The 24,057-nt window shown below is 50.3% G+C and overlaps 10 protein-coding genes across 10 annotated transcripts; 4 read left to right on the top strand and 6 right to left on the bottom strand.

Moving 5' to 3' along the window:
* Positions 1–119: 119 nt before the first annotated feature.
* N7458_001117 (uncharacterized protein) lies at positions 120–729 on the bottom strand (the record flags this gene model as incomplete). Its single annotated transcript, XM_056904500.1, has 2 exons — positions 120–551; positions 628–729. 2 exons carry the CDS (start codon positions 727–729, stop codon positions 120–122), a joined length of 534 nt encoding a protein of 177 aa, XP_056768607.1.
* Positions 730–1,363: 634 nt separating this feature from the next.
* Positions 1,364–2,879, bottom strand: N7458_001116 (indoleamine 2,3-dioxygenase; the record flags this gene model as incomplete). Its single annotated transcript, XM_056904499.1, has 2 exons — positions 1,364–2,518; positions 2,589–2,879. 2 exons carry the CDS (start codon positions 2,877–2,879, stop codon positions 1,364–1,366), a joined length of 1,446 nt encoding a protein of 481 aa, XP_056768606.1.
* A 3,076-nt stretch (positions 2,880–5,955) lies between these two features.
* N7458_001115 (putative GABA permease) lies at positions 5,956–7,752 on the bottom strand (the record flags this gene model as incomplete). Its single annotated transcript, XM_056904498.1, has 4 exons — positions 5,956–6,737; positions 6,791–7,368; positions 7,458–7,528; positions 7,609–7,752. The coding sequence occupies 4 exons, from the start codon at positions 7,750–7,752 to the stop codon at positions 5,956–5,958; spliced, it is 1,575 nt and encodes a 524-aa protein (XP_056768605.1).
* Positions 7,753–8,465: 713 nt separating this feature from the next.
* Positions 8,466–8,918, bottom strand: N7458_001114 (uncharacterized protein; the record flags this gene model as incomplete). The annotated part of the gene is made up of 3 exons (XM_056904497.1): positions 8,466–8,612; positions 8,656–8,712; positions 8,880–8,918. The coding sequence occupies 3 exons, from the start codon at positions 8,916–8,918 to the stop codon at positions 8,466–8,468; spliced, it is 243 nt and encodes an 80-aa protein (XP_056768604.1).
* A 665-nt stretch (positions 8,919–9,583) lies between these two features.
* Positions 9,584–11,003, top strand: N7458_001113 (uncharacterized protein; the record flags this gene model as incomplete). The annotated part of the gene is made up of 5 exons (XM_056904496.1): positions 9,584–9,787; positions 9,895–9,996; positions 10,054–10,275; positions 10,339–10,481; positions 10,544–11,003. 5 exons carry the CDS (start codon positions 9,584–9,586, stop codon positions 11,001–11,003), a joined length of 1,131 nt encoding a protein of 376 aa, XP_056768603.1.
* Positions 11,004–11,333: 330 nt separating this feature from the next.
* On the bottom strand, positions 11,334–13,121 carry N7458_001112 (IscS subfamily cysteine desulfurase; the record flags this gene model as incomplete). Its single annotated transcript, XM_056904495.1, has 2 exons — positions 11,334–11,756; positions 12,009–13,121. The coding sequence occupies 2 exons, from the start codon at positions 13,119–13,121 to the stop codon at positions 11,334–11,336; spliced, it is 1,536 nt and encodes a 511-aa protein (XP_056768602.1).
* A 1,690-nt stretch (positions 13,122–14,811) lies between these two features.
* N7458_001111 (amphiphysin) lies at positions 14,812–16,179 on the top strand (the record flags this gene model as incomplete). Its single annotated transcript, XM_056904494.1, has 3 exons — positions 14,812–14,995; positions 15,088–16,104; positions 16,157–16,179. 3 exons carry the CDS (start codon positions 14,812–14,814, stop codon positions 16,177–16,179), a joined length of 1,224 nt encoding a protein of 407 aa, XP_056768601.1.
* A 302-nt stretch (positions 16,180–16,481) lies between these two features.
* N7458_001110 (carbohydrate esterase family 9 protein) lies at positions 16,482–17,987 on the top strand (the record flags this gene model as incomplete). The annotated part of the gene is made up of 3 exons (XM_056904493.1): positions 16,482–16,800; positions 16,931–17,663; positions 17,726–17,987. 3 exons carry the CDS (start codon positions 16,482–16,484, stop codon positions 17,985–17,987), a joined length of 1,314 nt encoding a protein of 437 aa, XP_056768600.1.
* Positions 17,988–18,213: 226 nt separating this feature from the next.
* N7458_001109 (uncharacterized protein) lies at positions 18,214–19,520 on the bottom strand (the record flags this gene model as incomplete). The annotated part of the gene is made up of 5 exons (XM_056904492.1): positions 18,214–18,584; positions 18,638–18,702; positions 18,754–18,871; positions 18,944–19,310; positions 19,368–19,520. The coding sequence occupies 5 exons, from the start codon at positions 19,518–19,520 to the stop codon at positions 18,214–18,216; spliced, it is 1,074 nt and encodes a 357-aa protein (XP_056768599.1).
* Positions 19,521–22,416: 2,896 nt separating this feature from the next.
* Positions 22,417–23,781, top strand: N7458_001108 (S-adenosyl-L-methionine-dependent methyltransferase; the record flags this gene model as incomplete). The annotated part of the gene is made up of 4 exons (XM_056904491.1): positions 22,417–22,717; positions 22,771–22,900; positions 22,961–23,409; positions 23,468–23,781. The coding sequence occupies 4 exons, from the start codon at positions 22,417–22,419 to the stop codon at positions 23,779–23,781; spliced, it is 1,194 nt and encodes a 397-aa protein (XP_056768598.1).
* Positions 23,782–24,057: the final 276 nt, after the last annotated feature.

The following is a 24,057-nucleotide window of genomic DNA, read 5'->3' as shown; positions in this document are numbered from 1 at the left end:
AGTCATAAAAAGTAAAACACAATCGAGAGGCAAAGCTAGCACCAGCCGCACGGGAGATCATCCAGGTCGACACTCACAGCCATAGCTGATCACGTCGACTCTCACTTAAAACAACCACTTTAAACTCCCTGCTGCTTAGCCATATCCGCCTCAGCACCACGCTGCCGCACCTTCCCCTCATCATGCATATCCTCGAACTTCTTCTGCTCCTCCCGATCCCCAGTAATAGCCGCACCCACCGCACCAAGGTGACCCTGAGCCCGGTCCTGGATGCCCTCACCCCAGTCCTTCAACTGGCCCTTGGCCTCTTGCTCCTTGCCAGCCGCGTTCTGCTGGGCGCCCGCCTGGCGCAGGGACTCGTTGCCGATCGCGTTGCCGACGGCTTCCTTGGCCGAGCCGATGGTTTGGTCCCAGGAGCCGTCGCTGCGGGTGGAGTTGTCCTTTGCGACGGCGCCGGTGTTGGGGTCGGCGGTGAGGTTGCCCAGTTTGGCGGTGGTGTGGGAGTTGGCGTTTTGGATGTCGGCTTGCTCTTGGGAAAGTTCGCCTTTGGCCTGGGTGGTTGTTAGTTTTGTTTTTGGTTTGGGTTTGGGTTTGGGTTTGAGGGGGTGATGCAGGGGTGAGGTGTACCTGGGTGGAGGAGTCGCCAGTTACTGCGCCGAAGGCACGCTGGGCCATGCCGGTGGCCTGGTTGACGTAGGAGCCGAGAGTGGAAGAGTTGTTGTCAGACATGTTGATAGTAGATGATAGTATGGAGTTGGAAAAATTGAAAGTTGGTAAGTTGAAGATGGAGATAGAGAGTTGTGAGATGGAAGAAGTTTGTTTGTTGATCTGAATCCAAGAAGCTCGTCTTGGCCATGGCATTGGACTTCCTTATATACATCTCATCCTCGTCCTGGTTTCAGGGCCAAACAATCCACGATCGGTGACATCAGTGGATGATGTCACCTCACGTGACTGGCGTCGACTGTATCCAAGCCTGACACCACAAACTGCGTCATGGAAGATAAAGGAACGAACAGAGAGCTTCCAGAGCATACGGTGGGGCTGATCATGGGCAACCAGTGGGGAGCTTCTTGACAAGGACTTGATGAGCCTAAGGGGGGTATGATGAAATTGCACAGATACACGGAGTACACCGTAGACTATACTTGTTGTACAGGTGTATGACGAGAATGATTGGAGTGTCATAAGAATTGTAAAATGTATGTACAGAAACACAGTCAATCATCGCTAGAATTTCCCAGACGCCAGACACCTATGTTCGCCGCAACTGCAGGGAACGTAGATCATGCTAAATGCAACGCTTGGAAGACGGAAAAGAAAACAGTACCCGCAGCGAGTATCTCTCGGACTGGCCACGATTTCACCAGTGACAGATCCCCCCTTCGCTGTCATCGGCTGTCCATGTCCCGCAAAGACCAACAACTTCCAAATGACCGTCGGGCTGCTCGCCAACCTTGCTCAACGAGGCAGAGTCAATAACGCCCGGGCTATTACTGAGCAACCGTCGAGCCCAAGCGTCAATGGTAGGTTCACCGGTCTCATCTCGGGCCTGCTTGAGGAACGGGATGAGTGCTGTGCCACCAGTTCCGCGAAGCTTTTTGCCATCGGTGGGTACCACCGTGGCAAGGTTCATCGCTGGCGGGGGTTGACCAGACTGCGAGGCACGACGGGCCCCGCGAGACTGGACAATAATGTACCGAGAGACGATTTGAATATGCTTGTCGCGCATATTGCGCAGCATAGAGAGACAGGCGTCATAAGCGAGTCGTAGGGCGGGGTCGCTGCGTCGCGCTTCGACGAAAGAACGGATGTTGGCGATGGAATCGACGTCCTCGAGGAATCGTCGATGTGGACCGGGCATGTAAGCGCGCATCTCGTGGATGAATCCATGGCGGGACTTGGGGGCGTCTTCGGTTGATGGGGCGGTATTCTGGTCTTGACGGGTCACGCCGGTAGGGCGATGCTCCACGCCGAGCACAATGTCGAAGAACTGGATGATTGAGCTTTGCGCGTTGCTGCCGCCGCCGTATTGCCGGTATTCGGGTGGGTTGCGGCCATCGTCGTATAGCAGTCCCCGTGGGAGCCCGGCATCACCCATGTTCTTGCTGCCCGCCAGGTAGGGTCGAATACGATTGTAGAAAACATATGGGTCGCAGTTTTCATACATCCGCTGTAGCAGCGAGGTAATCTCATCCAGGATTTCCGCGAGTCGCTGCAGACATTCCGTCACCACGCGGGACTTGCCCACTCGGGCTGCGGTAATGGCTTGTAGCATGAGAGGGATTGACGGCGCACCCCGAGCCTCGATGGCTACGGAGACCAGATAGAACCATTGTTCATCCAGGGAGCCGGTGAAGGTCTGCAAGGATGCCAGGTTGCTGAGATTATCGGCGGGTTCATCCGGGAAGACCGGCTTGTAGTTCCAGAGGCAGACCCCGGCATAGGTTGCTACTGGAGGCACTTCTAACCGTTCACAGACTTCGAACAAGGGGACCGTCAACTGTGGAGGGATCCTCTGTAACACAACAAGTGATTAGTATATGGTCAAGAGATTGGTCAGCATGATGGTCTGCCGTGTGTCATACCTCGGCTGGGCGATCTCCACCCCAGACATAGCTGTGTAGCATAAACACCAGAACGACATAGGCTCGACGCCACTCGGCATCTGTGTGCAAATGCTCTGTAGAGAGAATAGGCAGTCGATCCACGACTGGTCGAATGCGCTTGCTCAGCAGCAGCGGCTGCAAGTTCGCAACGACAGCCTCCCATTTCGCGTAATAGAGGTCTGGCAAGCACTCTAGTGGCGGCTCTGGCGAGAGAAAGCCTTGTTCGGGCGAGATGCCGTAGGCTGCCAGCGAGGGCACAGGAGGTAGCATTCTTGATCAAATGTGTGAGGGAAAAGAGAGGAAGGCGGACAAGAGAAGTGAAGCACGAGGACAGGCACGTGGTTAGAGATGAGGCACGCGATAGACGAGAGACTCGCCCATGCAGATCGGGAATGCGTGGAAATGCAGGAACCGACCAGGTTCAGCAGCGGTTGTGCAAGTATGAATATGTGACGCGGAGATATCTTCCTGGAATTATCTGTAGAAGCAGGAGATGGAGGAGTGGGATGATGTTTTTCTAGGAAAGACCAGGCACCAAAGGGGTGGCGGTGGTCCAGAAGTTGTACGGTCAGTTCTTCCGAAAGCCTAATCGAGAGCCGGATGCGAACGGAGACAATGGCACGACCCGGCGAAGGCGAGGAAGGTCAGGCAGAATAGACTTTGAACCTCTCCCGCCTTTTGGTCCGAAGGGAAGAATTCGAGGTGAGTTGCTAGAAGGGCATTTACAAAAGAACAGGAATTGTAGAGAAGAAGTGCTGTCTGATCGTCCAGCAGAGTTTTTCTGTTTCATTTCTGGTCCGGCGGGATGAATCGCCCGAGAACGAGAGCACGTAATAGTTCACCGCGAGGAGACATTTCTAAGCAGCGGGATGGAGAATTCCCTCGATTCTCGTTATTTCCGGGTTAAAAGTCCGAAACCAGATCATCAGCTGCCTGAAAGGTCTCAGAGAGGGGACGAAGAGCGGGTTTGAGGATTGTCTGGGCCGCCTGGGGCTTTGGGGGGGGGGGGGATGTCCGATATAGGACGAGTCTGTAGGCTGTTTAGAGGGGGGCATGGGCAGCATTTAATTGGGGTTCGTTCAGACTGGCAGTGGACACTCGAGCAGGTCAGCTTGGGGAGGTCAAATAAATTCCACAGCAACTGGGACTCGACGGTAGGTTCAGTTTAAAGGAGGGTTTATATTGGGTCCATCCTTTTCGACGCTTTCCAGGGAACGGACCCTCTCCGTCCAGAGTCTAAGGCTGCATTCCGCGGGTGATCCAATTTAGATTGGGTGACGGCGAGACGGGGTCCTCGCGCTAACACGACTAGTCTGAGTGCTAGAGAATGAACCGGAGGCCCTGTGGACGCGGCACTGTCTGGGTGTCAGAGTGCGTTCTCCGAGGGTCGGTGGCTAAGCGAGAGTTTAGCTCGTTCGCCTTCACTGACGCTACCCCAAAAAGTTCACGGTGAGACGGTAGGGGGGCGATCCTGGGGATGGCAGTGTCAACGTCACGTCTAAGCTTGTTGAGAGGGTCACAGTAAAAGCATCCCTTTAAGAATTAGATAACCGGATTTTATACATGGTTAGAAGAAGTTCTCTCATGCTAGGCAGTCTTCAGTCATCATGGTCACTAGCATTCTTGTTCCGACCGTGAAGGTTCAATGTCGATGCTGACTAAGTATAGTGCTGTGAAGGGTGCATAAAATGGGAATAGCATCACCTGATGTATATACCACGTGATCATGTCTTGGATACAATGACTGAATAGTATGACTGTAACCTCCATTCTTCGCAGGTGTAGCTGCTAACTGGGTGTGCTACCCGATTTCAAAATGTGGACAGAGAAAGAGAACACCAAAAATCCCAAGTCCAGACCTCATCGTGGGTTATCACCCACTTCCCCCTCCGCCCCAGTAACCTTCCCCGCCTGGTGGTGTAGTGGTCTTTGACCCGATCTGCCCTGGCCTGATTTACCCGGGTCAGCTGTACGGTTCGTGCGGCTTTGCGCCTTACGGCATTGCCAATGCATGTTCCGTCGCGGAGGTGTCGGAAGGTGGGTGGGTGGGAAATCGGGATTGCCCGGGTCTTCTTTTTTGCTTTGACTTCTCATGATCATTTTGATATCTGTATAATCCTCAAGTCCTGGAGAAAACACTGATATCTTTTTGGAAGTTATTCAAGAGTGTTGGTGCTCTGAAAACGGGTGTTCGATGTCGGGGGTGTCATCGACGGCGGCACTGGGTGACTTTGATGAGCATCGATAGGCGAGGAAGGCGCAAAAATGCTGGATTGTATGGGAAACGAGAAATCGATGGTTCGACTCTGCGGGGGCGCGAATGATCAATTTAAGTGAACTTGAGACCTTGCTCACATGCTGGCTAGGTTTCTTTAGTGTGCGTTCATTCTCTCGGATTCTCATGGTTGAGAGGCTTTTCCTTATATTTAGTTACTGTACAGCTCCCTCAGCGTATATGGATTGGTCACCATGGCTTTGGCTGTCCTGATGGATAGAGCTAGCATTAAGACATGAATCGAAAGAAACTTCCACTCAGGCAATCATGCACGCAAGAACTTGTGCACGCAGCAGAGAGTCTATGATCAGTTATCTACTGGATCACATGATCGCATTATCAAATATCATAATTTATGCCACCGTTTCAAGGCACTAAATATGGATGCCTTACCACTATACTTGGCTATCCATCGCTTTCACCTGCAGAGAGACTTTCCCTCGCTCAGTCATGGCTTTAACTTTGGTCATTGGTTAAGGAAGCTTTCTCAGAACTAAGAACTCCATTCAGACGTCATTGCCTACCCTTTTTTTTACCGACCAAGGGTAAGATTATTTTGTGGTATGCCGCCCGTAGGGTAATATGTCTCGAGACAAGTTCATATTTCAGCCAGAGGGTTTGTACACCTAGTGCTCCTTCAAACCAACACAAAATAGCTAACGACAGAAACACTGTAGTCCGTGCCCTCAAGGAAGTGCTTGGTGGATCGTTAGTTGATAATTGCCTCGGGTGCGACGGTCAGGGATGCTGGGCGGGATAATCGAGCGTCCAAATATTCCAAGACTATGCTGGACAGAAATAGCAAGTATTTCGCTAGACGTTTCTCCCAGGTGTTCTTCTATCTGAATCTGATGAATACTGATATACATCAGAGGAGTGCATATATAAGTGAGTCATTCCTCTCATGTCCTTGAGCAGATTGCTTATAGAGGTGATAGCTTGGACCACGAAGCTACCCCGAATACTGTACCTGGAACTTTTGGTGGAGCATATTGAAACAACCCTTGTACAAAGAACCGGCAATGTTCTCGAAAAAATATGTCTATCAAGTCATTATTTATACAATCCCCATTATCCATGCTGTACGATGACTGCCGGTCCATCATACTCTTTCCGGCCTTTGACCGCATACATGAAGAGGCTGAGCAACAACACTCCTCCAAAAATGACAACGCTCCAGTTAAAGTTATCCACCGTGATACTGCTCTCGCTCGGCCAGAGTGACCAGAACAGAGCGAAGCAGGAATAGATCAGGGCAATGATGTTAACAGGTAGTCCCCAACGTCCCATATCCCACTGTCGAGCTGGAAGACTATCCGGGTTCCAGATCTTCTTGTAGATAACGCAGCTGATCGAAATGATATAGGTATACATCAGGGCGGCCACGTTCAACGAGATGATAGCATTGAAAGCCGTCTGGGACCCAATGTTAATCAGCGAGAGCGCGCAACTTAAGATACAGGATAGAGCGATGGCATTCACGGGAATGTGACGCTTTGGATCGACCTTGCTGATGAAGCGAGAAAATGGTAGGCCCTTGTCACGGGCAAAGGCAAAGGTTTGCCGGGAGGTTGACGCGTTGAAGAGAATGTTGCTGAAAATGACGGGCAGAAGAATGATCGAGGTTAGGCCGTTTACACCTGCCATCGAGGTTGCGTTCTTGAAGGCGTAGATGAAGGGGAACCCGGTATTATCGTTCAAGGCATCCTCCACTGACGGGAGTGAGAAGAGGAAGGTAACGAGCAAGATTACGGCCATGATCCCGTTGCTGAAATAGCCCCAGGCAATGGCGACGGGGACGTATCGTCCGGCGTCCTTGACTTCTTCGGACATGTGAGCGCACGCATCGGAGCCTGATAGTGGTTAGTACATTGTGAAAGGTGCGTCGATCATTTCTGGTACCTACTCAGCGAGCCATAGATGGCGGAAATCTGGCCAATCATCACGCTCAATCCCATCGTCGACCAGCCGCCCCCATTCTGCCATCCAGAGACAAACACGGCCTTGGCAGATTGATGAGGCGCCAACGCCCACAGCACTATCAACACCACTGCCCAGGATAGGACATGAAGAATCATGAGCAGATTACTCAGAATCGGCATCAAATCAGAAGCATAAACGTTGGCGATGTAAATCACCAATACCATCGCAAACACAAACAGAGTCCCCTGCCAGTTTTGAGGTTCATAGTCCGGATTCCGCACACTGATCAAGCCCTGGATGATAGTTCCGGTCAGGAAGGATCCTGATGCGGCTCCAGCCTGCCAGGCCAATACCGACATCCAACCCGTGATATAACTGAGGAATTTCTGATGTCGCGGGGAGGAAAACTCAGACACCCAGTGATATTGTCCGCCGGAGGTTGGTGCCATCGATGCCATTTCCGAGAGAGAGGCAATAATAAACCCGAACCCGATAAAGGTCCAGATAAACGACCAGAACATGCCCGGTAAGCCGCCATTTTCCAATCCTTGGTCATTCGAGCTGAAGTCAGACCAGTCTCCGGTTAGCAAAATGCTCTCCTATCGCTGCCATCATCTTTGTTCACCCGGAGTACTTCGTATACAACTTACATCAGAATGAACTCCCACGTTGCCTGTAAAATCGAAGCAAAACTCAAGGCAGCCACTGGTCGCATATTTCGCTGGTCGAGGAATGTGAGATTGAGGAGGCTTGATCAGAAGGGGGCGTGTCCCCAGTTTCGGCGGCGAGAAGCCGACATACCTTGAGCTCCTGGATCTTTCCCATGCGCTGCATGTCATGGTCGTCCAAGACGGTTCCTTTCTGCGTGGGCGGCACATCTTGATCGAGTGGATGGACCTCCATGTCCATCGTCTCTAATCGCGTTGTTTTGTTAGGGGCCTGCATGGTCGGCGATCGAAGGGTTTGCTGGTTTATCGACGACCGGGTGACTGCGCAGGGGTGAACAAAGGACAGAAACAAGGGCGCACGGCAAGAGAAGAGAAGCAGCCCACGGTCCGATGATGATATAATATTATTTATTATTTATTGATGAGGGGCACTGATATCGTATTAAACTTTCTGCTAAATCGACGTACCTACGGAGAATGCACCGAAGTCGAAATAGTCTGTTCGAAATACTTGCATTCTCCACTGGGGCTGGCCTCCGGGGTCGGCCTGGTTGGCAGACTTGGCCTCCTCGGGCGGCCACGCCAGTATGTACTGACTACTCCTGTACTACTTGGGCCGCTTGCAAGTGGTAGTCTCAAGTTCGGAGGAGTCTCTTCAGTCTCTTCCGCTCTTGCTTATTGCACTTAGTGGGCCGATTGTCGATCCTCGGCCCGCCTTGGCCCACCACAGACCAAGTACCTCAATCATCCTACTAAATTGACGTCGATGTGGCCCATCCATAAAGCCATGTGGTTGAGAATGTCCGAACATGCTTGGAGACCCAAGAGATAATCAGTGCAAAGAAAACCAGGCAAGCACCGAATAAATGCCAAGGCAGCTTACGTGTCACAAGAACAAGAGAGGAGTTGACCACGCTAAAGCCGACTCGACTACTCACATTGCGACCGCAGCAGCCGATTATTCCATCGCGTGTTGACCATGTGGGGGAACTATTGCAGTGCCGCATGCAACGCGATCCTCAGGCCCCTTCCTCGCTCAACGTTTCCGAGAGCGCCGAGGAATGGGCCCATGGTGAGTCGTGATAAGGTTCTGAGAAAGCCCTTGTGGGTAGCCACTACTACTCCGTATCCAGTATTCTGCAAGAAAAGTAGCTTTTTGAATGAAACCGTACAAACCTACCTCACCCATGGCGCCACCCTTGGCTGCGAGCTCATATGTAAATTGCTTGGCGATAGCCTTCTTTGGTTAGCACTTGTTTGCTGGGGGGCTAACCTCCCTGCATATGTACGGCGCCTGAAGAAGGGCTGATCTTCGACACCAGAATACACGGGCTCATGTGCTTACCTGCTGTATACTCATGTTTCAATTGGGTCGAATATGATCAGTAAAGTTAATAGGCTTACGTTGTATAATAATGGTCTCTTGATGTCCTTAGTAGACATAGCAGTATTTTGTATGTGTCCTCGAGAAATCTGATATGTATGACATAAATTCTTCATGAAACACGTCCTGACAGCCTATGGACCATGCAGCACTTTGCACTTCAGTTTCTATAATTACAAAAAGGCAATAGACCAACCAGCAGGCTATTCCCATGCACAACGCCGATCGGAACCAGGCGTACCAGTCCCATGCCCGGCCGAAGAACAGCCAAAGTACCACTCTGCAAGTCCGTAACGCATCTCCCCCAATAATTATCACCCTGGTTTGCGCCCGATCCCACTGGATCCCACATACCCATGTTGTGGCGATTATTGGTAACCCTCGTGGGCCCCTTGGGAGCAAATCTTCCCACCGATTACTGTACTAAGCGAGTGTGCAGACTCCAGCCCTTCTTCAGCATTACTACCTTGGTCCTTTCCTGCTTAGCCCCCTTCTTCTCATGAACCCTGCTTAATGCAAATAAGCCAATGATCCCGGTCTTCGATGGCTGCCTTCTCCGAAACATAAAAAGAAAAAAGAGCCAAGACAAAAGAGGATCGCCCTAGCGCTGAAAATCACACCTTATCCTTTCTACATGTATTAAAGCTTACTCTTGTTCCGGCCATCCGGTCAATGCTGTTTATTTGTCGTTGTCGCTGTCGCTGCTGCTACTCGTTAGCCAGCCATGCCGATGGCTACTGCGACGCCGTTGCCTTCGGGCGTAAGTCCCCCTCTTACGACGGATAATGATGATAATCATGGCGGGTTGGTGGTGATTATGACTTCATTGGCGTTGGTGTTGGTACTGGCTTCTCTGGCGGCTCGCATATACTCTGCAAGTCAGAGACATATCTTCCAACGAGATGATCTTCTCTTTGGTATTCTTGTGGTAGGTCGGTCCATGGTCCATCTATCCCTTGGCGGGCCATGCTTAGCATCTTGCCTACTATGCCCCTCCCCCTTCCTAGAATAGCATTGACGTTCTTTGAACATTAGATCGTGGCATTTCTCCAGATAGCAGTTGTGTATTCTCAGGTTCACCAAGGCTGGGGAGTTCGATCAGAGTTTCTCACAGTTACAGACGAGTCAATGCTCAAGGTAAGTCAAGTCCAAAGTTGAATACCAGCATTTATTGAAATACTGATAAGCAAGCAGACGGCATACGCGGCGGATATTCTCTCCGTCCTTGTCCTGGGATTTTCAAAAATCACCTCCTGTCTATTCTATGAGACTCTTTTCTCGCAAATGAATCTCCGGCTTATTCGGAGCATTCTTGGTATGATGGTTACTTGGACGATTTTGTCGATTATTCTACTGGCCGTTCGCTGCAGCGACAAACCGTGGTACGACATCAGTGATGCTCAATGTAGCAGCTTGGTAAGTGCTTAAGAATGACCACGCAAAGGTGAAGTCACTAGACAAGTATTAACAATTGCACAGTTTGCCCGCTGGATCGCGATTACAGTCTTCGATATCCTGACTGAGGTCTTGCTCTTTCTATATGCTGGACTTGCAATCCACAAGATCCAGATATCCCTGCAAAAGAAGCTGATGGTGGGGGTCACCCTGGAGAGCCGCATCCTGTGAGTCTTATGAGAATCAAAGCCAATTACCATAAACTGACCCAATGAACTCTCTCAACCAGCCTGATCCCCCTCGCCGGCATCCGACTATACTACGTAAACAAACAAGTCGTCTCAGACGACCCAATCCTCCTCGGAGCATACTCCACAGTCACAACCGAGATCTACATCGCCATCAGCGTCGTCTGCCTCATATCCGCATTCCTAAAATCTTTCATCGCAGTCTTCGAGGATAAGAATGGCCTTTCTTATACGGACGGGACGTCTGGGTCGAAGCCTAAATCGAAACAATTCGCTTCAGGAAATACTGCGTCTGCGTCTGCATCGGCGTCGAATAAAATGGGCCCACATAGCTCGGCGAGTGCGGATCGGTTGAGGGGGTGGGAGAGAGAGGAAGATCCGATTATCGATCAGGCTGATGGGCGGGGGTTGCAGATTTTGAAAACGGTGCATTTGGATGTGCGGGATGAATCTATAGAGTTGGCTGAGCAGGGGATTGCGGGTCCGAGTTCACCTGGATGAAATATGGTTGGATTTTCGGGACTCAATGTTAATATACTATAATTAATGTGAAATAAACCCCTTCCTTTTAGACTGGGAAAATCCCACTAGATGAGGAATCCTCTGATTTTTGTTTGTAATGAAACGGAAAGGCTAGTATGGAAGCAAGGAGCCCATAGCTTCTCGAACTCCTTATTACTTGTAAAGATGGGAGTATTTGCATTCTGTACAAAGGGTTGTTATTGTTACACCGGGAATTTCAACGCCATGTCCGAGGAGACTTTTCGTTTCTCCAGCGAGATAATTAATGCCAAACGAAGTCATGCAGATAAAGAAATGAAAAGCAGCAGATCAGTGTTGGCTCCACTCGATCGTGTTCAGGTCAATGCCCTCCTGAACCAGCTCCCAGAGGGGACTCAGCTCACGCAGGAAGTGCACGCGATCCTGAACAGCCTTGAGAACGTAGTCGATCTCGGCATCGGAGGTGAATCGGCCAATACCGAAGCGGATACTGCTGTGGGCGCTCTCGTCGCTGCTGCCCAGGGCACGCAGGACGTAGCTGGGCTCCAAGGAGGCAGAAGTGCAGGCACTACCCGAGGACAGGGCAATGTCCTTGAGGGCCATCAGGAGAGACTCACCCTCGACATAGGCGAACGAGATGTTCACACAGCCGGGGTAGTGATGCTCGGGGTCACCGTTCAGGGTGGTGTGCTCCATAGCGAGCAGACTCTCGGTAAGACGCTTGGAGAGACGCTCAACGTGCTTGGTGTCGTACTAGAAAGCAATGTCAAAGTTAGCATTTGTATTGTCTGGAACCACACGCGAACTGAAAATTTTCCTCTGCAAGATAGATCTCCATCTCATTACCCCTGCAACGGCGTCCTTGACCTTGAGCGAAATTCCCCAATGGGGATGAAGCTACAGCCCAAGGCCCATCCAACGCTATTCATGCAGTGCATAATCATGAAACATGTAGAACGGTACAGAGAGAAGCCAAAGGGACAAATAAGGAAATGCAAATCTTACCTCCATATCCTGCGCGGCGATGCGGCAAGCCTCGCCGAAGCCAACGATCAGGTGGGGAGCCAGAGTTCCGCTGCGCAGACCTCGCTCCTGCCCACCACCTGAGATGATAGGTTCCAGACGCACACGAGGGCGGCGGCGGACGAAGCAAGCACCGACACCCTTGGGGCCGTAGATCTTGTGACTGGAGATGGACATGAGGTCAATGTTCAACTTGTTCACATCCAGAGGGATCTTTCCAACGGCCTGGGCACCATCCGTATGGAAAAAGACTTTCTTGGACCGGCACAACTTGCCAATCTGCTCCATAGGCTGAATCACACCAATCTCGTTGTTCACAGCCATGATACTGACAATAGCAGTCTCCGGGCGAATAGCCGCCTCCAAGTCCTCCATCCGGATGAGACCGTTGCTCTGGACTGGCAGGTAGGTCACCTCAAAGCCCTCCTCCTGCAGATGCCGACAGCTGTCCAAAACACACTTGTGCTCAGTCTGGGTCGTGATGATGTGCTTCTTCTTTCCCGAGCGACCGAAGAAACGCGCAACACCCTTCAAACTCATGTTGTTACTCTCGGTCGCACCACTGGTGAAGATAATCTCCTTCGGGTCGGCACCGATGAGCTTGGCGATATGCTCACGAGCCTGCTCGACAGCCTTGTCGGACTCCCAGCCGTAAGCGTGCGTGCGGGAGTGGGGGTTACCGTAGATGCCAGTGAGGTAGGGCAACATAGCGTCAAGAACACGGGGGTCGAGCGGGGTGGTCGCCTGCATGTCGAGGTAAATGGGACGAGTGCCTTGGTCCATCACGGTAGCTTGCTTGAGGATGCCGGCTGACGGGCTCATGGCGGCATCGGCCGACGTTGCGGAGCTGGGCAAAGTGGCATTCTGGGGCGCAATACCAGTCTGTTTCATGAATGACTTTTGTTCCTCCTTGATGGCGGTCTCGACGTTGACCTGAGCTTGTCCGGCCTTGGTCTCGGTAACAAAGGAGCGGGCACCGCGCACGCCGGGGGTGGCGAGGGCGCGGCGAGGGGCAGTCCAGGCGCCTTGCGAGGACAGACGCCTTGAGCAGGCTCGGGAAGCCTGTCTCCAAGCAGCAGAGCCAGCAGCAGACATTATGTAGATGATAAGTGGAGTGATGCACTGCAAGCGAAGGAGAGCAAAGAGAAGGGAAGCCCAAGGTCTGTGATGCCGGGCGGTGACATTTTCCGATAAACTCGGGGATTTCCCGTTTGGGAGTTCGGAGTCTGGGTTTCTCCGCGGTGCTCCGCTGACGGAGCTGCAGGATTGGTGGATACTCGGAGAAGGAGATACTGTATATCCGTCAGATTAGTCATTATTTTGCCCACATAAATTGCCAGCTAGGGGGAGTATACAAGCTAAATCGCGCCGAATGGGAACAGCAGAGCAAGAGCCTAGACGCTGTCAACGAATAGATCATCACCAATTTAGATCCAATCAACCATACCTCTATGCTTAACTACTAAACCCCATACGAACGGCTGGTGTATCTCCAAACTCGATTCGGTCGATCAACAGCGGCAGAGGAGGATATACGTGCGCAATAGAAGCGGGTATCAGCATCACTACCGAAGAGAGGTGCTAATATCGAGTAGTGGATTAACGAATAGGATTCCCTAAGAGAGTAAGGAGTTAGCCTAGATCTACCGGAGATGAAGAGCGCCAACAAGGATTTCCTCCTCTGCCGCTATTGATCGACCGAATCGAGGTTGGAGATACACCAGCCGTTCGTATAGAGTTTGGTAGTTAAGCATAGAGGTATCTTTGATTGGATCTAAATTGGTGATGATCTATTCGTTGACAGCGTCTAGGCTCTTGCTCTGCTGTTCCTATTCGGCTAGATCTATCCGTAGCTTGTAAATATCCATGCGATCTCTCCACTTCCGCCGCAGCCTGAGGCAGGAACAAGAAGTAGATTAGTCAGCTATTCCGAGGCTTCCATTCCATTCCCGGTTAGTTATGCCATTTCATAAGAAGTCACGAGTTGAATTATTAGTTCACGGACTGGACTAGGCAAGATAATAGTCGTGTAATCTGAGATATTATTTGATGTTTGTCTATGAGAATCTGCCATGCTGTTAGCTGGGAGGAACTAGCCGGGTATATCATATGTCTATCCCCCAATTGATGGAGGTAGGTATCTTGTCAGTTATTCGAAGCCCGATCAAGTAGTTGGCAACTGGTACCGGATCATTTAGTTTTCAAGGCCACGACTATGAGTACTGGAATATGATGGATGATCCTTTGGGTCAGGCTCCAGCTTTGGTAGTTCGGATTTATTATTTCGGGTAGGGCTGTGCAGGTTCGAACTGGGGCACAGTAAAATAATGGCCCACCGGAGCAGCTCTCCGAGAATTCTGGTGCCTATACAAACCGAAGGACATATGCGCCACAATTGGGGGGAGGGAAGCATAAACTGGGTAATTACCAAAACTATATCAGGAGTCCGAGGGCCTGAAACTCGTCATTGCCATTTCCCAAACGCATAGCGCATTCCCCAAGAGCCGATCGTCACGATCGGGTACAAGCCACAAGCCACAGGCCTTCCCGTCAGCTCCCGTCCGCAGTCGAACGAGTCTTATGTCATAGTTGGGACTGCCCCAAAGTCAGGAAACGGAAAGGCCGACACTCCTACGACTACGACTACGACTACGACGCCCTCTGGGTTATTCTCTCCCCCCCCCCCCCCCCCCCGGCCCTTGGCACTTCCCACTTGCTTTCCTTTCCCTTCTCTTCTCCTTCACATTCTTCCTCGAAACGAATCATTCCGCCACATCCCGCCGTCATGAGTTTCAAGGGTTTTCAGAAGAGCATCGTGCGTGCCCCGCAGCAGCTCAAGGTCAAGTTCAACATCGGTGAACACACCAAGGATGCCGTCTATACCGACGCCGAGCGGCGCTTCGATGAGCTCGAGAAGGAGACCAAGAAGCTGCACGATGAATCCAAGAAGTACTTTGAAGCTATCAACGGTACGACAGACTCCCTCCGACAGTCCCGCTGATCTCTGCGGGCGCCGACCATTGGGTGTGCGACGCAACAAATTTGCTAACCATTTGTTCAGGCATGTTAAACCACCAGATCGAATTCTCAAAAGCAATTGCCGAACTCTACAAGCCCATCTCCGGCCGTGCCTCAGATCCCGACTCCTTCAAATTTGAAGGAAATCCCGAAGGCATCCAAGCCTGCGAAGACTATGAGGCCATTGTGCGGGAACTGCAGGAGTCTCTCGCCCCAGAGCTGGATATGATCGAGAGTCGAGTCATCAGCCCCGCCGACCAGCTGCTGGAAGTGATCAAGGTGATTCGAAAGGTCGCCGTCAAACGTGACCACAAGAAGCTGGACTACGATCGGCATCGCGCATCGCTGAAGAAGCTGCAGGATAAGAAGGACAAGTCGCTCAAGGACGAGAAGGCCTTGTACAAGGCGGAGAACGATGTCGAACAAGCGACTCAAGAATACAATTACTATAACGATTTGCTGAAGGAGGAGCTCCCCAAGCTGTTCCAGCTCGAGGCCGAGTTCATTCGCCCGCTATTCCAGTCTTTCTACTATATGCAGCTCAACGTCTTCTATACGTTGCACGAGAAGATGCAGGGCATGAGCATCAGCTACTTCAATCTCACTCTCGACGTGGAGGAGGCCTTTGAGCAAAAGCGCGGTGATGTCCAGGAACGCGCCGAGGAACTGGTCATCGTACACTTCAAGACAAAGGGACTCGGCCGGTCAAACTCGAAGGTGGGCTCGCTGAAGGCCTCCGAGGCCAAGACCGGCCGTGGACGTGCATCGTCGACTGCTTCCGAACAACCTCCGCCTCCATACTCCTCCGCTGCCACCTCCAGCCCAACGGGCAGCTTCTCCGCTGCAGCCAAGGGCAAGCCTGCTCCCCCTCCTCCACGGGCGAAACCCGCGCATCTCAACAAACACATCGAGACAGTGGTTGCTCTTTACGATTATGAGGCCCAAGCCCATGGTGATCTTGGATTTTCTGCGGGTGACGTGATCGAAATTGTGTCCCGGACAGACAATCAGAATGAGTGGTGGACTGGGCGGGTTGATGGCCGGGAAGGTCAATTCCCAGGTGAGCATCCAGTTGGTCCAATTTCCATTCGAGTACTAACAATCATCTCCAGCAAACTATGTCCAGTTCCAATAGCAAGAAAGCGGAGACGGTCAACATGTCCATTCTTTTTTAGCTCTCTCGATTTTTCTTTTTCTGATTGTGTTGCTATTCTGCTTCTTGGCGCATCATGGTTCTATAACATAGAGCGTTCCGTGTGTACATAACCTTCGTTTCTTAATGTCTTGCTACTTCAACCTTGCGGATTATGACCGTATGAGGCCGATGCGACGTCGGACCCAGTTATTGTTGGGTGAATACTACCTACCAACATAATCAAACTTCTTTCGTCTTCGCTGGCAACTGACATACTCTGCTGTAGATTTCATCAAGTCACCATGTCCCATCTTGTTCATCTTACCAATGCACGGCTGGCCCAGGGGGACCAGCTGGTTTCTGGCGACTTGTGGTTTGACCCCAAGGCTGGTGTTTTCGTTCCCCCACCTAACCCCGCTCCAACGTCAACAGTCATCGATATTCAGAATCGCATTGTGGCCCCAGGGTTCTTGGATCTACAGATCAATGGAGCCTATGGATTTGACTTTTCGGAGGATAGCGCCAATAACCATGCTGGCATATCGTATACTGAGCGATACCGGGATGTCCGACGGAAGCTCATCGCTACTGGGACTACGAGCTTACTGCCTACGATGACCAGTCAGTTGCCAGAGAGATATCATCAGGTACATCACAAGCTATTCTTGGAGCACGTCGATGCATCTTTCCTCCTGTTGCATGGAAGAAAGCGCTTACGATGATCACTTATTTCAGAACCTACCATTCTTAGGCCCCTCCAAGTCTCGAGATCCATTCGACGGAGCCGAGTCCCTCGGCGCTCATTGTGAGGGACCGTTCTTTGCCCACAATCGAATGGGTGTTCATCTACCGAATGCCATCCATGCGTCCGGGGTAACTAGCGAACCAGAGCGTGTCCTTGAAACCTACGGAGCCAGAAACCTGATAAACACAGATGGTTTGTCGAACCGGGCAAGCCCCAGATCTATCCCATCCAATGTTCGCATGATCACCATGGCTCCGGAACGACTAGGTGCCCTGGACACGATCAAACAACTCAGCCAAGCGGGAATCATCATGAGTATTGGCCATACAGCAGCGAATTACCAACAGTCCAGGGCTGGTATTGACGCGGGTGCGACTATGATCACCCATTTGTATAATCAGATGAATGGCCACCATCACCGTGAGCCTGGTCCCCTTGGGATACTGGGTGGAGCAGGGGATGTGAACGAGGAGAATGAGACTAGGATCCTCAAACAAGACCAGAAAGGAGAAGATACGAATATAAACCGTCCCTATTTCGGTATCATTGCGGATGGTAACCACGTTCACCCGGCTAGTATCCGGCTGGCACAGCTGATGCATCCGGGTGGTCTTGTCTTGGTGACTGATGCCTTGTTACTTCTTGGTGGCGAGGATGGGACGATCGATTGGCTTACGAGGAGGCTTACGAAGAAGGGCGTTTCTGTCACCCTGGAAGGAACTGATATTATCGCTGGAAGGTATGACATAATTTCCCCTTTTCATATTACCCGTGTCGAAGTGCTGACAAGTCGCTGTCTAGCTGTGTGACACTCCTCCAGTGCTTGAATAATTTTCGTCGGTGGACGGGTGTGTCTATTCCCATTGCTCTTCAAGCGGTGACTTCGAGGCCGGCTGCGGTTCTTGGTCTGTCACATCTGAAAGGGACTTTAAGAGTGGGTGCTGATGCCGACTTTGTTGTGTTGAAGGAGGAAGCCGTCCAGGGTCAATGTACCTCTGATTTGGTTGTAGATCAAGTCTGGAAGTTTGGTGTCAAGGTGTACGACCAAGCAACCCATGAATAGGTACATTGGGTCCTTCTATGGATAATTATTATACATGCGTGTCAGGAGATGTTTGACCTCTATTGGAAGGAAGTTCCTACGGCAAATCGGCCTACATGGTCCAATACATGCATAGAGGCAGCCAGTTCCGGGTACTCCATATTTTGATTCAATGACAATTTTGTGCCTTGCTAATTTACATAAGAACTCCAAAGATAACCGCCAACTCTGGGAACAAAACCCCCCTTCAATGGGCCTTCTTAGGAAACGGCTCATAGCTAACCAGATACTCATCCGTCCTCTCAATACCCGCAGCACCTTGCAGAATATTCTCATCACTCATGTTGTTCGTGTTGTACCTCACCACTGTCTGTTGCGGGTACGGTTTGTCACCGGACTCGATAATCGAATGCTCAAGACCGGATTTCGAAATACTGCCATGCTTGCGACCGCTACCGTACATGGGCAGTTTGTAGGATGTGTTGCCAGCAGAGCTGTCTTTGCCTTCTGTTCCGTATCTGATGCGGACGTAGAGAGGGCGGAGGACGGGGATTGAGGAACACATTATCGTCACGCAGCTTTCGGTTGCGGACCAGATAAGCATCGGTACAGTGTCATCTTGGGGGTTGTCAGCGGTTTCTGGGCTTGCTGGGGAGGAGAAGAAAACCTACAGATGTACTCGGATGCGTCAAGTCCACTTAAAGCCACCGTGCGAACAATGCCACATATCCCGGCACTATTTTTGTCAGATGGATTCCTCAGAATCCAGAAGCAGCTCAGAACTTACAAGATACCAAGACTAAGACCGCACGCAACAGTGATCTTCTCCTTGTTCTTCATGTTGAGATCCCAGATCACAAACCACGGTAGAATCGCAAAGCAAAAGTCGGCGGCAACGAACCACGCTGGACAGAGTTGATACGTTAGCTCATGCTCATCAGACCAATTAATTGAAAGCGACATCAAACATCACTTACATCCCACCGTGTATCCGACGTTGGAAAAATTGAGCCAGCACGTTCCTTTCGCATATGGATTCCAGGTCCTCTCAACGGGTATGCATTGCACAACAACAGTAATGCTCGCAAATAACGTAATGATAGTTGTTATGGCCATACAAGCCCAGATAAAAAGAATCTGAAATTTGTTTCTCACGATTCGGAGTAGGAACGTGCCGACGGCTAACTTTCCTATCCCGATGGCCATCAGACCGGCCACCTGGCTGAAGACTTCATACTTGGTGGCGGTGATGTAGCTTGCAAGATCATTGACATCCGCAAAGAGTCTCCCTAGACCGTACGTTGTAGCTATGGTGACAAAGATTGTGTATAGAATGTGAACGACCTGCCGCTCGTTAGTTTTGGGAATACGCCATCAGAGTAGACAGTCATTGTTTCTCACCAGTGCAAGGACAGTTAGATAATCATCGGCACCGATTGAATTCAAAATCTGCTTTCGAGTATAGAGTCGAAGAGCCACAAAGGTGGCAAGTATGACAACTAGCACCCAGAGGACTGCATTGGTCATAGGGCCTTTTCCTCCGTATGCGCTCATGCTGAAGGCGGCAATGGCAGGGTCAATGAGAGTATAGAAATGACCATCGAGATAATAGGCAGAAAGATACCTCTCGGGTAAGGCGTCTTCTGCTCCGTTTATTAGTATGGGCAGTGATTTGGCCTGTATGTTGAGCGGCGTCCGTCTTTCCTGCTGTTGAATTCTTCCTCGATATCAGGATGCGCTAAGCAAGTCGCACTGGGTCTCAAGCAGCGTTCTTTCCTGTCGTTGGGCCAAGACAAAAGTACATGATGGTTTCAGCTTTTCAGCCTATGCAAATGCGTTGTGATGAACCAGAATATTATTCAACCTGTTGCAGAAACCTTGACCACGGGTCGGTGTTGACGCCACCCAGCCATTGCCCCACACTCATACATGGGGCTAAAGCATACTAGGATATCTGACAGCTCGACCTGGCCGTTGATCCTGCAAGCTAAATCCTTCGTGGCGCGCTCAGGGCTTTGACAGGAAACCGTGTGGAATGTCCCTGGTACTCGGTAGAGAGAGCCACGAGGGAAAACATTCCCCCTCAAACGCCAGGATATTCTCCGGTGAATCCGCACCACTGACTTGCTGCAGTCAAATCACTCAACTTGTGAAGCTAACGCTCGTATATGAATTACCAAGTATTCATACAAAAAAATTATGGGTTTGGCGGTACAATCCTTCAAAGTTAAAGAACTTTGAAAGGAGCTCTATGAAGAAAGCTAGAAAAATATTCGAGAGGAGATTCTGAGTAGACCTAGGCCCGCCTTAGTTTAATTGACTTCAGCGTGACACGTACGAACTTGAAAATGTACTCTACAAGAACTGGACATGATTTTGGGGTACCATCGCGAGATTTGATCATGTTGGAAAATCCTCATTCCTGAGAATGCGATAGAGAACGGATGAAGGTAGAGGGTAAAGGGGGATGACAAAAAGATACGAATATGATTTATCCTCGGTCTATCCCCGAAGTTAGCTTAACATGGCAACGTCTGTGTAGAAATGGGAAAATGGGTATGTTTTTCTTGTAACGTTCTCTCGTGTTGTCAATTCATGACCCCCAACTTTGACACAGCTGTCCCGAATCCCCTCGACTCAGAAGGTCGCATTTGACGCTCCAGCATGCAATTGTCTTTCTGTCCTATCTCAGAAAAACAAAGGTGAAATCAGACATGTCAAGCACACCATCGCGAGAGTCTTTTGAGCTGGTAATCAGTCAAGCGTGTCGTTGAAACAAAATGATGATCGTTCCCTTAATCTCCATAACGGCCAACGCGGACGCAGCCGATGTCCCACTGCCCCGTGGGTGGCAATTCGGCAAAGGAGACTGACAGTCTTCCGAAGTTGACAGCTCACTACTCTAAGAATATCCTTTGCCGCCAATTTTCGCAATAGGGCTAGCGGCAGGTTTGGCTCTAACTCCTGGACGCCAGCACGTTTTGGCCTTGTCCGTCTATACTGGTCTAGGCCTTAGGGTGGCGTGATAGACATTCAGACGGATCTTATCAAATGGGATCCATCAGATTTAGCAGACCGTTGGAAAGTACTTACATACTTCCCCCATTCATGTGGATACTCAATTCGATTCTCAAATGTACCGACCGTTGGTTAGTGACGAGGATGCTGCCAGGCTCGCAAAAGGCTCGATACCTCCAGAGTGGGGAATCTCTACTGGCTGGACAACTTCAACGCTGAAGATCAGGAGGTCTGTGCCCAGATGACAAGGGCCCTCTGTGTTACATCGGGGTTCATGGAGACGTTCAAAACTATTTCATCAGTTATACGGAGTACTTTAGAAGATCAATTGAAGCATCTTGCCTAGGCTATCCAAAAGACCTTCGGAAAGATCTTCACAAAAAGAAAGTTGAAGCCTATTGAGCTGGACTTTTTTCTAGATCTCTAGGTTCTTGCTACTGTTTTGCTTGTTCTAATTCTTGGACTATGGCATTGTGAAAGTCTCAATTAAAACACTGATGCAGAAGTAGGGCCGAAGACTTGGGCAGGCACACTCGTGGTCGAGTAACTGCCTGTTGTTCAGAGCTACTACCATCAATTGAAGATTTGAAATATTACGAGTGATGTATACGTTTTGATAGATAAATCCATCTAGAGAGACAATTTTGGCCGTATGAGGTACTCCCGAGCTACGGAATGGATCCGGGGCCCGCCAGTGGACCAAGTTCAACACCAAGGACGCGGAGTTGGGGAGCCGAAGGCACGGATGCAACCAGCTTGTGGAGACGAATGATTTAGGGGCGTTCATCATGTTTCTGAAAAGGCTTCTTGCAAACGAGATCAATGAGTACTCTGGGGATTCTGACACGCCGGTGCGGCTTGGCTAGCTCGGCTCGATGGGATCGTCATTCGACAAATCTTCATGTTGAGATAGTCAGGAGGCTTCCAACATTCACGGCGAGTCATGCAACTTCAGCTATTTTCTATGTGATAGTTCACACACTGGATATGCCTGCGTACATTTACTTGCTCTTGTGCCAGATGAAATGTATGAGCTAGCTAGTCAAGACGACTACTATTACACTACCAGATCAACAGTCGTTCTGTTATATCCGCACTCGATATTCACATAGGCCACTAATCCGGTGGGGCGCATTATCTCCATTGGTGTTAAAGCCTACGCACTGGTTCAATTGAACGCGACGCTCGGTGCTTGAACTGGCCATGAAATTGATTATTACCCGGCTCTTAGCGCTACTAGCTCAATAGGATGCCCCTCCCCTCCCTTCCCTTGTGCTATCATGCACTACCCATGTGGCAATGACAGCTCCCAAATAGACGGACATATATAGTGTAGCAATTCCATTAACCTGATTTGATGCAATTTACCCTTCTACATATCACGCCCCGCCATATACCCCTCCTGTTTACACCAAGGATTAAAAGTACTACCATGTCATCTCGAGCCCAAGAGATCATTGCTGCTCTTGACGGTGTCCAACCTGATGCTTTTAGTGGCGATGAGGTAGAGCGCCTCCAAGTGCGTGCTGCTGCGCGTCGACTGCTGGCTAGAGTCGAGACGCCGTATGAACGTGCCTGGGGCTTTTGCTTTGAGCATCCGGTTGTGTTCGCAGCTTTGCAGACATGCATTGATGTTGGTCTTTGGAAGGCTTGGACTGATGCCGAAGGGGGTGAGAAATCCATTGATGAGCTGGTTCAATTGACGACTCCGATTGTGGAGACGAACCTGTTGCGTATGTTTTCAAAGTTTATTATCGGTGTCGAATACTCGCTCACCGAAGGATAGGTCGGTTGTTCCGCTTATTGGCGGCTTTCAACGTGGTTGAAGAGACTGGGGAGGACAGATTTAAACCCACCCCATTCTCATATGCCATCGGTGATGATAGTACCAAAGTTCGCGCCTCTCTGCAAGCAGCGTAAGTATATCCCTTTCCCCACCCAAGACCATGTCACGAGCTAATTAGATATTTGACTAGAACATATCAATACATTGCAGCTGGTCATAACTTGCCTTCCTACCTCGCAAAGACCTCTTACAAAGAACCTACCGATATCAACGTGAACAACTACTCGGAAGCCGACAAGGATGGACTCAACTTTTTTGGGCGGTTGCAGAAAAGTCCCGCTTACTTCGAGGCTTTCACCGGTCATATGGAAGCATGGACCGCTTGGAAGACCCCGCTGACAGAGGTATACGATACGGCAACACTGCTGGAGGGTGCGAAGCTAGATGATGGGTCTCCATTCATGGTGGACGTGGGTGGAAATACTGGTATCGATATTTCTCGCGTGCTGGAAAAACATCCAAATCTCCCTGTCGGGTCGCTTGTCCTACAGGATGTTCCCGAAGTGATTGTCAATGCCCAAGTTGATGAGAAGGTGACGGCGATGGCTCATGACTTTTTCCTGCCACAGCCTGTAAAAGGTGGGAAACGCAATATTTCCAACGAAATCAATTTCAGTGGCTAACATCTGTTTTACAGGGAGTCGTGCCTACTTTATGCACGCCGTGCTTCACGACTGGCCGGATGACAAGGCCCGTCTGCTTCTCGAGAACACCAGAGACGCGATGACAAAGGGTTACTCGAAGCTTCTCGTCTACGATATTGTTCTGCCCCCGACTGGGGCAAGCATTAGCCAGAGCACGATGGACGTGAATATGATGTCGCTCCTGTCAGCTTCTGAGCGGACTCAAGGCGCTTGGGAAAAGCTACTGACCGAGTCTGGCTTCAAAATTGTGAAATTCTGGCCTGATCCTCAGCAGTATGAGATGATTATTGAGGCTGAGATCGCGTAGGGAATTCAGATATGCATCTAGGACAGAATCTTGGGGAATTTCTAATGCTATAAATCACGAGAGGCCAACGAAGATTCATTCAATATTACTATGTGGGATGATACTTTACGGCAATACTTAAGATAACCAAGAAGAAAATGCTCTTGTAATTTGTCTGAAGGTACGAAATTATTGGTCTAGAAGCAAAAAGGTAAAAGAAGGTTAACACACAGCAAGAAAGTAACTTAGAATGTCAAAAGAATGGCCTCAAAATCTAAAACCCCCGTTTACCACCTC

The sequence above is a fragment of the Penicillium daleae genome, assembly GCF_028827525.1.
Source record: "Penicillium daleae strain IBT 16125 chromosome Unknown utg000002l_segment0_segment0, whole genome shotgun sequence".
Taxonomy (NCBI): Eukaryota; Fungi; Ascomycota; class Eurotiomycetes; order Eurotiales; family Aspergillaceae; genus Penicillium; species Penicillium daleae.
This window is presented reverse-complemented; position numbering and strand designations above follow the sequence as displayed.